Genomic DNA, 13,268 nt, shown 5'->3' with positions numbered 1-13,268 from the left:
CACAAAGGATCACAGATGTTATTCATACCAGAGACTATCGGCCTACCTGGTGGAGTGACTGAATCCTTATGGATTTTAGGGAGAAGGTAAATAGTTGAAATTGTAGGTTCATCGATCCAAAGTCCCTTTGTTTGTTCCTCAGTTAAAATCCCTTTATCCACCGCCTCTGATAGTAGGATCTGTAATTCCGTTCTGAATTTGGACAGGGGATTAAATGTTAATCTCTGATAACAGTCCGTTTTTAACTGTCTATACATCTCCTTTTCATACATGCAAGATGGCAATATAACGATATTCCCACCTTTATCTGATGGTTTCACAATTACTTCCTTCATTTGCTCAAGTTCCTTCATTGCACATCTTTCCCTATAATTTAGATTGTCCCATTTGATAGTTTCGGGGATTGACTGAATCTCCTGAGTCACCAATTTAATAAATAAATCGACTTCAGGGACAGCAGAAATCTGTGGAAACCTCTTAGATTTTGGTAATAGATTACGTGGGAACTTTCATGTGGTAGGGGCCTCGGACTCAGCCGCTAATTCCTCCAAGTCTCTTAGTGTTTCTTTCTCTTCTGCTGATGGAAACAAATGATCAGTTGTATGGTCAAAAAACATCTTTTTATAAATCAATTTTCTAGAAAACAGCTGCAGGTCTTTCACTACTGAGAAGCAATTAAACTTGGATGCTGGAGAAAATGACAAACCCTTATTCAGCACAGATAGTTGATCAGCAGTAAGACTTACGTAGATATCCACTGAGACATGGAAAAAGAAGATTTGAGCCATATCGATGTTTTGACAGCAAGAAGCGTTTTGATAGGACCAATAATGTAGGGAATCAGGTGGATAACGCATCAAAGGTAATTAATCTCTCCAACGTGAGAGATCCAACGTGCTTGTTTCCATCAGCAGCAGAGAAAGAAACACTAAGAGACTTGGAGGAATTAGCGGCTGAGTCCGAGGCCCCTACCACATGTAAGTTCCCACATAATCTATTACCAAAATCTAAGAGGTTTCCACAGATTTCTGCTGTCCCTGAAGTCGATTTATTTATTAAATTGGTGACTCGGGAGATTCAGTCAATCCCCAAAACTATCAAATGGGACAATCTAAATTATAGGGAAAGATGTGCAATGATGGAACTTGAGCAAATGAAGGAAGTAATTGTGAAACCATCAGATAAAGGTGGGAATATCGTTATAAGGCCATCTTGCATGTATGAAAAGGAGATGTATAGACAGTTAAAAACGGACTGTTATCAGAGATTAACATTTAATCCCCTGTCCAAATTCAGAACGGAATTACAGATCCTACTATCAGAGGCGGTGGATAAAGGGATTTTAACTGAGGAACAAGGAAAGGGACTTTGGATCGATGAACCTACAATTTCAACCATTTACCTTCTCCCTAAAATCCATAAGGATTCAGTCACTCCACCAGGTAGGCCGATAGTCTCTGGTATGAATAACATCTGTGATCCTTTGTGCAAGTGGATTGACCATCATTTGAGACCATTGGTGGATACACTGCCATCATACCTCCGTGATACTTCTGATGTATTAAGATGACTTGACGGCATAAATCTGGAGCCAGATATGTATCTGGTGACCTGTGATGTCGAATCATTATACACCTCAATTCAGCATGAGGATGGGTTAAATGCAGTGAAGTTCTACCTGGATGTGAGTGACCTTGACGAGGATTTGTGTTCATTTATTCTGACTGCTTTGAGATTTATACTCACCCATAATTTTTTCATGTTTGGTGAGGCCCTCTACCTACAGCTCCGGGGGACAGCTATGGGGGCGTCTTGTGCGCCCTCGTATGCTAATCTCTTTCTGGGGCTGTGGGAGAGGGCCATCTTCCAAACTGATCCTGCTGTTTTTTGAGAAAAGGCCATTTTTTGGGGCCGGTACATTGACGATGTACTTATGATATGGCATGGATCCCAGTCAGAGTTGGACTGATTCTTCGAGGATTTGAATAGAAATAACATCAATGTAAAACTAACATACAAATCAAGTAAAATCAAGATTGACTTTTTGGACATTCTCATTCAGGTGGACCAAGATGGATATTTGCAGACAGATCTATACAGGAAGCCCACTTCCACAAATACTCTTCTACATGCGTCGTCAGAGCATCCTAGACATCTTATCCGAAATATTCCTGCTGGTCAATTCTTGAGAGCCTGAAGGATATGCTCAAATGAGTCTAACTTCGTAAGGCAAGCGGAAGATCTACAACAACGGTTCTTGGACCATGGCTATCAGCCCTGATATATTCGGCAAGCATACAGACGAGCACTTAGGAGTAACAGGACTGCTTTACTAAACAAACAACTGGGAAAACCTATAAATGATACTAAGGTAAGATGTATTCTTGACTTTCATTCCAGAAGTGATGAAGTTCATGAGATTTTGGCTGAGGCCATGTGCACACGTTCAGGTTTTTTCGTGTTTTTTTCGCGTTTTTTTCGCTATAAAATCGCGATAAAAACGTAAAAAAACGCTTACATATAGTTCCTAATCTTTTCTATGGATTCCGCAAAAATAGTGCAAACGTTGCGTTTTTTTCCGCGAAAAAAACGATTCGCGGCAAAAAAAGCAACATGTTCATTAATTTTGCGGAATCGCTGATTTCCCGCACACATAGCCTTGCATTGAAACGCTAGAAATCCGCAAACATATAAAAAAATGCGGATTTCTAGCGTTATTTTTGCGGTAAAACAGGAAGTGACAACACAATGTCCATCCCATAATGGCCATCCCATCATGCCATGCATGCATATCCCATAAAATCCAGGAAGCGGAAACTCCCACATTCCCGTCTTCCTGCTTATAGCTGCCGGCATGGAGTGCTACGACCGTATGAGCCTGGATGTGGTGCAGATGATAAGTGTGGTAAGAGTGTGTGTGTCTGTGTATATATGTGTGTGTGTCTGTGTATATATGTGTGTGTCTGTGTATATATGTGTGTGTGTCTGTGTATATATGTGTGTGTCTGTGTATATATGTGTGTGTGCGTGTGTTCGGACATCGGCCGATGAGACTACACCCATCGGCCTTTGTCTGTTCCCTCCAAGTCGTTGCAGCAGGCTCAGCTCGATGGGAGCAGTATTTCCCATCGAACTGTCCCTGCTGTTATGTACGTCCCCGAAATGTTGTTGTGGCCCCCTCATCCTAAATTTCATAGTAAAATGTAACCAAATTTCCCCCACAAAATGTCCCCTTATTAAAAACAATGGTGGCCAGTGTTTACATTGGTGGCCAGTGTTTACATTGGTGGCCAGTGGTACAAATCACTAAATTAAATTATCCCCCTGTCGTGTCCCTATTTTTTAATAGTCCATTCGATTCATTTTCATTGGTGGCCAGTGGTTACCTGTGGAAATAAATTATAAATACCTGTCCCCGCCGATCGCCACCTAAAATAAATAAATAAAAAACAAACCCGTACTCACCTAAACGCCCAATTCCACGAATCCCTCGTCAGAAAAAAAGTAAAAAAACAAACCACAATGTATACCTACCCTCCGCAGCATCCAATTAAACGAGTGTCCCACGAGGATCTTGAGTTTAGAGCAGCCGCATAACATGCGGCTGCTCTAAACCGCGGCCGCCGATACAATGAACGGGATCGTAAAGCGACACCGTTCATTGTATACCGAGTTCTCCCGAAGGCAGCTCGCGCTGTTCGGGTGAACTCGTTCGGTACTCACTGCGGCTGCGCGGACTCTCCGGCTGACCGGAGATGAACTCTGGAGCGTGGGAAATTTTTTCTCATGCTATCTGTTCATCTCCGTTCAGCCGCTGAGGCTGCGCAGATATGAAATATGTCATGTGCAGTTATGTTTACAAGGGAACAGGTGCATTAGCACCGGTTCCTTTGTAAATCAATTTTTTTTTTTTTTTTTTACCCTTGGATTACCAGTTTAATAAAATGTGGTCAAAAACTGGGTGTCTTTATTTCATTAAAATTTTGAAATCATTTGTCTGTCTTTATTAACCCTTTTCATGTGCAAGGGTTAACAATGGATAGGTGTCATAATTGACGCCTCTCCATTATTAACCTGGCTTAATGTCACCTTACAATAGCAAGGTGGCATTAACCCTTCATTACCCCATATCCCACCGCTACACGGGAGTGGGAAGAGAGTGGCCAAGTGCCAGAATAGGCGCATCTTCCAGATGTGCCTTTTCTGGGGTGGCTGGGGGCAGATGTTTGTAGCCACGGGGGGGCCAATAACCATGGACCCTCTCCTGGCTATTAATATCTGCCCTCAGTCACTGGCTTTACCATTCTGGCGGAGAAAATTGCGCGGGAGCCCACGCCATTTTTTCCTGTGATTTAACCCTTTAATAGCTTTAGCGCCCAAATATGTCCCCCTCCAAAAAAATGACATGGTTTACTGTATGTTAGGCTACGTTCACATTTGCGGTCCTCGCCGCAGCGTTGGGCACCACAGCGGCGCCGCATGCATCATGCGCCCCTATATTTAACATGGGGGCGCATGGACATGCGTTGTGCTGCGTTTTGCGCCGCATGGTCGCAAGCGTTGGACGCAAGAAACGCTTCAAGTTGAAATTTTTTTGCGTCCAACTTTCGGCCAAAAAGGACGCATGCGGCGCAAAACGCAGCATTTTAGCATGCGTTTTGCCACGTTTTAGTTTGCGTTGTGCGCTGCGGCGCCGACGCTGCGGCGCACAATGCACGTGTGAACATAGCCTTATTCCATATAAGAGAAGAGAGGAGATATAAAAAACCGGGAATTTAATTACAGGCCTTTCTGCAATCTAGCGCTGTATGTAATAGTGAAATATATATATATATATATATATATATATATATATATATATATATATACACGCACACACACACACACACACTAGATGGTGGCCCGATATACGTGGTATGTCGCCCTGCCCACATAGTATATCGCGCAGGCCACATAGTATATAGCACTGCCCATGTACTATATATCCCTGCCACTTATATAGGTCAGCCCATGTAGTATATTGCCCAGCCACTTATTTAGCACATCCCATGTAGTATATAGCACAGGCCACGTAGTATATTGCCCAGCCACGTATATAGCACATCCCATGTAGTGTATTGCCCAGACACTTATTTAGCACATCCCATGTAGTATATAGCACAGGCCACGTAGTATATTGCCCAGCCACGTATATAGCACATCCCATGTAGTGTATTGCCCAGACACTTATTTAGCACATCCCATGTAGTATATAGCACAGGCCACGTAGTATATTGCCCAGCTGTTATGACCCCAATGGCGAGGGTCTCAGAGGAACGTGGAAGTCTGCAGAATACAAAAATCCAGCTCATAGGGCAGTGGTAACTGGGTTGACCATATATCTACTCCTAACGCCAACACTAGAAGTAGCCGGGGATCATTCCTACGTTGATTCTAGATGACACGCGCCAGCCGGAGAATCTAGCTACCCCTAGTAGAGGAAAACAAAGACCTTTCTTGCCTCCAGAGAAGGGGACCCCAAAGCTGGATAGAAGCCCCCCACAAATAATGACGGTGAGGTAAGAGGAAATGACAAACACAGAAATGAATCAGGTTTAGCACAGAGAGGCCCGCTTACTGATAGCAGAATAAAGAAAGGTAACTTATATGGTCAACAAAAACCCTATCAAAATCCACACTGGAAATTCAAGAACCCCCGAACCGTCTAACGGTCCGGGGGGAGAACACCAGCCCCCTAGAGCTTCCAGCAAAGGTCAGGATATAGATTTGGAACAAGCTGGACAAAAATACAAAACCAAAACAAATAGCAAAAAGCAAAAAGGCAGACTTAGCTGATATAACTGGAACCAGGATCAGTAGACAAGAGCACAGCAGACTAGCTCTGATAACTACGTTGCCAGGCATAGAACTGAAGGTCCAGGGAGCTTATATAGCAACACCCCTAACTAACGACCCAGGTGCGGATAAAAGGAATGACAGAAAAACCAGAGTCAAAAAACTAGTAACCACTAGAGGGAGCAAAAAGCAAATTCACAACAGTACCCCCCCCCTTAGTGAGGGGTCACCGAACCCTCACCACGACCACCAGGGCGATCAGGACGAGCGGCATGAAAGGCACGAACTAAATCGGCCGCATGAACATCAGAGGCGACCACCCAGGAATTATCCTCCTGACCATAGCCCTTCCACTTGACCAGGTACTGAAGCCTCCGCCTGGAGAGGCGAGAATCCAAGATCTTCTCCACCACGTACTCCAACTCGCCCTCAACCAACACCGGAGCAGGAGGCTCAGCAGAAGGAACTACAGGCACAATGTACCGCCGCAACAAGGACCTATGAAATACATTGTGAATAGCAAACGACACAGGAAGATCCAGACGAAAAGATACAGGATTAAGGATTTCCAATATCTTGTAAGGCCCAATAAAACGAGGTTTAAATTTGGGAGAGGAGACCTTCATAGGAACAAAGCGGGAAGAAAGCCATACCAAATCCTCAACGCGTAGTCGGGGACCCACACCGCGGCGGCGGTTGGCAAAGCGCTGAGCCTTCTCCTGTGACAACTTCAAGTTGTCCACCACATGATTCCAGATCTGCTGCAACCTATCCACCACAGAATCCACCCCAGGACAGTCAGAAGGCTCCACATGACCCGAAGAAAAGCGAGGATGGAAACCAGAGTTGCAGAAAAAAGGCGAAACCAAGGTGGCGGAACTAGCCCGATTATTAAGGGCAAACTCAGCCAACGGCAAGAATGTCACCCAATCGTCCTGATCAGCAGAGACAAAACACCTCAAATAAGCCTCCAAAGTCTGATTGGTTCGCTCCGTCTGTCCATTAGTCTGAGGATGGAAAGCAGACGAAAACGACAAATCAATGCCCATCCTACTACAAAAGGATCGCCAGAACCTGGAAACGAACTGGGATCCTCTGTCTGACACAATATTCTCAGGGATGCCGTGCAAACGAACCACGTTCTGGAAAAACACAGGAACCAGATCGGAAGAGGAAGGCAGCTTAGGCAAAGGAACCAAATGGACCATCTTGGAGAAGCGATCACATATCACCCAGATAACGGACATGCCCTGAGATAGCGGAAGATCAGAAATGAAATCCATGGAGATATGTGTCCAAGGTCTCTTCGGGACAGGCAAGGGCAAGAGCAAACCGCTGGCACGAGAACAGCAAGGCTTAGCTCGAGCACAAGTCCCACAGGACTGCACAAATGACCGCACATCCCTTGACAAGGAAGGCCACCAAAAGGACCTGGCCACCAGATCTCTGGTGCCAAAGATTCCCGGGTGACCTGCCAACACCGAGGAATGAACCTCGGAAATGACTCTGCTGGTCCACTTATCCGGGACAAACAGTCTGTCAGGTGGACAAGACTCAGGCCTATCAGCCTGAAATCTCTGCAACACACGTCGCAGATCCGGAGAAATAGCTGACAAGATAACTCCATCTTTAAGAATACCAACAGGATCCGCGACTCCAGGAGCATCAGGCACAAAGCTCCTAGAAAGAGCATCGGCCTTCACATTCTTTGAACCTGGTAAATACGAGACAACAAAATCAAAGCGGGAGAAAAACAATGACCAGCGGGCCTGTCTCGGATTAAGGCATTTAGCAGACTCGAGATACATCAGATTTTTGTGATCAGTCAAGACCACCACACGATGCTTAGCACCCTCGAGCCAATGACGCCACTCCTCAAATGCCCATTTCATGGCCAACAACTCCCGATTGCCCACATCATAATTTCGCTCGGCAGGCGAAAACTTCCTAGAGAAAAAGGCACAAGGTTTCATAACAGAGCAACCAGGGCCTCTCTGCGACAAAACGGCCCCCGCCCCAATCTCCGAAGCATCCACCTCAACCTGAAAGGGAAGTGAGACGTCAGGCTGGCACAAAACAGGCGCCGAAGTAAACCGGCGTTTCAACTCCTGGAAAGCCTCCACGGCAGCAGGAGCCCAGTTAGCTACATCGGAGCCCTTCTTGGTCATATCCGTCAAAGGTTTCACAATGCTAGAAAAATTAGCGATAAAACGACGGTAGAAGTTAGCGAAGCCCAAGAACTTCTGAAGACTCTTAACTGACGAGGGCTGAGTCCAATCAAGAATAGCTCGGACCTTGACTGGGTCCACACTTGTAATCAAGGTCTGGACATTCATGTCTGCAGCAAGCATAGCCACTCTGAGGTAAAGGGGAAAAAGAAAAAAAAAAAAAAAAACTCAGAATCTTCTTTCTTATAATCCCTCTTCTGCAATGCATTAAACATTTAATACTGGCCTGGCAAACTGTTATGACCCCAATGGCGAGGGTCTCAGAGGAACGTGGAAGTCTGCAGAATACAAAAATCCAGCTCATAGGGCAGTGGTAACTGGGTTGACCATATATCTACTCCTAACGCCAACACTAGAAGTAGCCGGGGATCATTCCTACGTTGATTCTAGATGACACGCGCCAGCCGGAGAATCTAGCTACCCCTAGTAGAGGAAAACAAAGACCTTTCTTGCCTCCAGAGAAGGGGACCCCAAAGCTGGATAGAAGCCCCCCACAAATAATGACGGTGAGGTAAGAGGAAATGACAAACACAGAAATGAATCAGGTTTAGCACAGAGAGGCCCGCTTACTGATAGCAGAATAAAGAAAGGTAACTTATATGGTCAACAAAAACCCTATCAAAATCCACACTGGAAATTCAAGAACCCCCGAACCGTCTAACGGTCCGGGGGGAGAACACCAGCCCCCTAGAGCTTCCAGCAAAGGTCAGGATATAGATTTGGAACAAGCTGGACAAAAATACAAAACCAAAACAAATAGCAAAAAGCAAAAAGGCAGACTTAGCTGATATAACTGGAACCAGGATCAGTAGACAAGAGCACAGCAGACTAGCTCTGATAACTACGTTGCCAGGCATAGAACTGAAGGTCCAGGGAGCTTATATAGCAACACCCCTAACTAACGACCCAGGTGCGGATAAAAGGAATGACAGAAAAACCAGAGTCAAAAAACTAGTAACCACTAGAGGGAGCAAAAAGCAAATTCACAACACCCAGCCACGTATATAGCACATCCCATGTAGTATATAGCCCTGCCACTTATTTAGCACATCCCATGTAGTATATAGCACAGGCCACGTAGTATATTGCCCAGCCACGTATATAGCACATCCCATGTAGTATATTGCCCAGCCACTTATTTAGCACATCCCATGTAGTATATAGCACAGGCCACGTAGTATATTGCCCAGCCACGTATATAGCACATCCCATGTAGTATATTGCCCAGCCACTTATTTAGCACATCCCATGTAGTATATAGCACAGGCCACGTAGTATATTGCCCTGCCACGTATATAGCACATCCCATGTAGTATATTGCCCAGCCACTTATTTAGCACATCCCATGTAGTATATAGCACAGGCCACGTAGTATATTGCCAAGCCACGTATATAGCACATCCCATGTAGTATATTGTCCAGCCACTTATATAGCACAGCCCATGTAGTATATAGCACAGGCCATGTAGTATATAGCCCAGCCACGTAGTAGCAGGGAGAAAAATTTTGTGCGTAACGACCCAAGAAACCTTCACTTACATGTATTTTCTTGCACACGGTCTTTGTGCAACTGTAGATAACCGTATATTTCTGTTCTTTCACTGTAAATTTTAATACAAATTTTCCCTTGTAATCTGTTATTTTTCAGATTGAAAAACACCCGGAGGTCTGGGACCGGTCACATGAGAATTACAAGGGGTCAAAGCGGGATGCCTGGCCCAAGATAGTAACAACTTTATTTCCTGAGTGGCCAAATCTATCTAAACAGTGGCAAACAACAATTTGTAAGTATTGATTTCTTAAATTTTTTGGAAAAAGTAAGGAAATGGGATTAGTAATATTTTATATTTAAATTCTTTCATTTCAGTGGGCGATGTGAGGAAGAGGTGGCGGTCAGTGACAGATCGATTCATGAAGTCCCTCAAGACTCCGAGTGGCAGCTCGCCGCCAAGGAAGCGGGTGCCATATGCAGACCAGCTGCAGTTTATATTGGGAAGCCGGAGTTTGAGGAGGTAGTTTATATATAAAAATTGTTTAGCTTGACATAATGATTGAAAATATTATTTTTTTAACATTGTTTTTTTTCTTTGGTCTGCAGAACTGAAAGCAACGTGTGTGCCCAAACACCTCCGGACCTAGGTGACTCCACGGAGGACAATATTGGAGAGGAAGTAGAAGAATGCAGGATGGGCAGCCAAGCTTCTCCGGGGGACATGTCTTTGTCCGGAAGGTCACAAGAGGTTACCGATACCTTTGGAGAACGTGACATAGCACCTCGTGCGGGAGAAGTTTTGGACTGTAACACTGCTTCTACTTCCTCGGACGCTGCAGCCAACTCTGGTGGTGGTGTGTCGAGGCACATGGGGATGGGGGCTGCTTCTGCCCGTCCCGTGGCTTTGAGAAGGGCGGCACCAAAGAAGTCTAAACAAGCTCAAGTAATAGAAAACTTAACAAGCCATACGCTCAATCTGCTAGACAATTCGGCTAAGCAGGATGAGCAAGAAAAATTTGGGTCACTTTTGGCAGACCGCCTTAGAACACTGCCACGGGACAAGCAGCAAATGTACATGACAGCAGCCAATTGTCTGTTAACGGCAATTGATGGGACATCCACCCTACCCCCAGCCCAACAAATTATGATGGGTATTTTTAATATTTTTAATAACCCCATTGTGCCTCCACCACCACCACCAGCAGCCGCACCGCAGCGTTATGGGCAGGCGGCAACATACAGGGCCGACCACGTAGAGGCCTACAGTTATGGCCATACACATGGACCTACAGCAACTGGCCATCGTACCAGTACACCCAATTCCAGTCTCTCCTCCCAACATGACTCATTTCCGGGTTATGGATACCACCCGGAATATCACAATTTTTGAGATTGGATGTCTCCTCCTTTTTGAGTAGAGATGGGAGTGTAGACTATGTTTTACTGTGATGAGAGTTCTAGCCCAAATGTGAATAAGTTATTTACGGTTTTTCCACAAAAATCTAAGTTTATTGAAAAAAATTTATTGTTATTGATTTTTGGATATTACATCAGCTAATGTATCTTCCTTTAATAATGTTCACAACATTTTCTGTTATGTAATAAAATTATTTTTTAATGTAATAAAAAAAGTTTTGTTATACTACTCTGAGTTGGAATGATTACCAAATGTGAAGACCGGATAATGTGATCTGATGAAGCAACATAAAAAAACAAACAAACATGGAAACGATAATTATTCAAATAATATTTTTTTTATTTATTAACGATTATTTGCTTTAAGATTGATGATTAAAAAGGGTCCTTGGTAGCTAGGAAATAGTCTTCACTAGATAGGGATTAGGCCTCGCATTTTCTCTGTTGTTATCATCTCTGCCATACACACTGGTTCCTTTTTTTGTATGGGTTTGGCCATCATATGTTCTCTGCTGTTATCGCTGACGTCCAGGCTTGGGCCTTGATTCGGTTTAGGCATCCGATCTTCTCTGCAGTTCAGGCTGCTCAACACCGGCACAAGAGTATTGCCAGTGCACGGCACCTTCAGGACTCATGAAGTAGTCTGTGAAGGTTTCTCTCACACGCACACCCGAGTTACATTGCCTTCCTTGACCAAAGTTGTCCACTGCAACTAATTCTGACACCTGTGGCTCCTCAACTACCTCTGTGCTGTATTCCCGAGCATAGTTGTGGAGCACACAGCATGCCTTTATCACAGTGTCCACGGTCTCCGGATCTAGCTGGATGGCAGTGTGAAAGATCCTCCACCGACTACACATGATCCCGAAGGTACATTCCACATATCTTCGTGCACGGCACAGCCTGTAATTGAAAGTCCTACGCCGATCATCCAGTGCTCTTCGTGGGTATGGGCGCAGCAGGTTGGGCTTTAAGGGAAATGCCTCATCCGATACCATCACAAAGGGCACTGGATGTGTGGAACCCGGCAAAGGTCTTGGGGCTGGGAGCGTGCCGCCATCTTGAAGAATTTGAAGTCCAATCTGTGATGACTGCAGCACCCGAGAGTCCCCAGAACTGCCATAAGCACCGACGTCGATGGCAACAAACTTGTAATGTGCGTCAGCCACCGCCATCAGGACCACAGAAAAATACTTCTTATAATTAAAGAAGCTTGATCCTGATCGTGGTGGCTGCTGAACCCTTACATGTTTGCCATCAACAGCACCTACGCAGTTGGGGAAATTGGCCACAGTTTGAAAACCAGCTGCAACCTGCAGCCAAGTCTCCTCGGTTGGGCAAGGCATCACGATGGGCTGCAACGTCTGCCAGATGACGGTACATGTGCACCGTACAATTTGCGAGATGGTGGATTTGCCTAGCCTAAATTGGAGGTGCAGGGATGTGTAGCTCTCTCCTGTAGCTAAAAACCTGATGAGAGAAAAAAAAAATTCTTTAGAATAACTAATAATGGGGGCACTCGCAGCATTGCGGCAGCACTATGGGGGAACTGGCAGCATTGTGGCAGCATAATGGGGGCACTCGCAGCATTGCGGCAGCACTATGGGGGAACTGGCAGCATTGCGGCAGCATTATGGAGGCACTCACTGCATTACGGCAGCATTATGGGTGAACTGGCAGCATTGTGGCAGCATAATGGGGGCACTCACTGCATTACGGCAGCATTATGGGTGAACTGGCAGCATTGTGGCAGCATAATGGGGGCACGCGCAGCATTATGGGGGCACTCGCACTATTGCGGCAGCATTATGGGTGAACTGGCAGCATTATGGCAGCATAATGGGGGCACTCGCAGCATTGCGGCAGCACTATGGGGGAACTGGCAGCATTGCGGCAGCACTATGGGGGAACTGGCAGCATTGCGGCAGCATTATGGGGGCACTCACTGCATTACGGCAGCATTATGGGTGAACTGGCAGCATTGTGGCAGCATAATGGGGACACTCACTGCATTACGGCAGCATTATGGGTGAACTGGCAGCATTGTGGCAGCATAATGGGGGCACTCGCAGCATTATGGGGGCACTCGCACTATTGCGGCAGCATTAAGAGGGAAACTGGCAGCATTGCGGCTGCACTATGGGGGAACTGGCAGCATTGTGGCAGTATAATGGGGGCACTCGCAGCATTGCGGCAGCACTATGGGGGAACTGGCAGCATTGCGGCTGCACTATGGGAGAACTGGCAGCATTGCGGCTGCACTATGGGGGAACTGGCAGCATTGTGGCAGCATAATG

The 13,268-nt window shown here is 45.6% G+C and overlaps 1 protein-coding gene across 1 annotated transcript; it reads left to right on the top strand.

Annotated features, from left to right (window-relative positions):
* The first annotated feature begins 1,138 nt into the window (after window positions 1-1,138).
* On the top strand, window positions 1,139-11,343 carry LOC143817634 (uncharacterized). Its single transcript, XM_077299126.1, has 6 exons — window positions 1,139-1,442; window positions 2,847-2,905; window positions 9,712-9,847; window positions 9,931-10,075; window positions 10,162-10,706; window positions 11,339-11,343. The coding sequence occupies exons 1-6, from the start codon at window positions 1,139-1,141 to the stop codon at window positions 11,341-11,343; spliced, it is 1,194 nt and encodes a 397-aa protein (XP_077155241.1).
* The last annotated feature ends 1,925 nt before the right edge of the window (window positions 11,344-13,268 follow it).

This window comes from Ranitomeya variabilis, chromosome 3 (assembly GCF_051348905.1).
Source record: "Ranitomeya variabilis isolate aRanVar5 chromosome 3, aRanVar5.hap1, whole genome shotgun sequence".
In the NCBI taxonomy this organism is placed as follows: domain Eukaryota; kingdom Metazoa; phylum Chordata; class Amphibia; order Anura; family Dendrobatidae; genus Ranitomeya; species Ranitomeya variabilis.
The sequence above is the reverse complement of the archived record's forward strand: the minus strand, read 5'-3'. Positions and strand labels throughout refer to the sequence as shown.

Bases quoted from the DNA above. Each gene is read 5' to 3' on its own strand.
- LOC143817634 (XM_077299126.1), top strand. From the start codon at position 1,139: ATGGAACTTGAGCAAATGAAGGAAGTAATTGTGAAACCATCAGATAAA. The intron at 1,443-2,846 runs GTAGGCCGATAG...TCCTGCTTATAG, and splicing joins GGATTCAGTCACTCCACCAG to CTGCCGGCATGGAGTGCTAC. The intron at 10,076-10,161 runs GTAGTTTATATA...TTTGGTCTGCAG, and splicing joins GGAAGCCGGAGTTTGAGGAG to AACTGAAAGCAACGTGTGTG.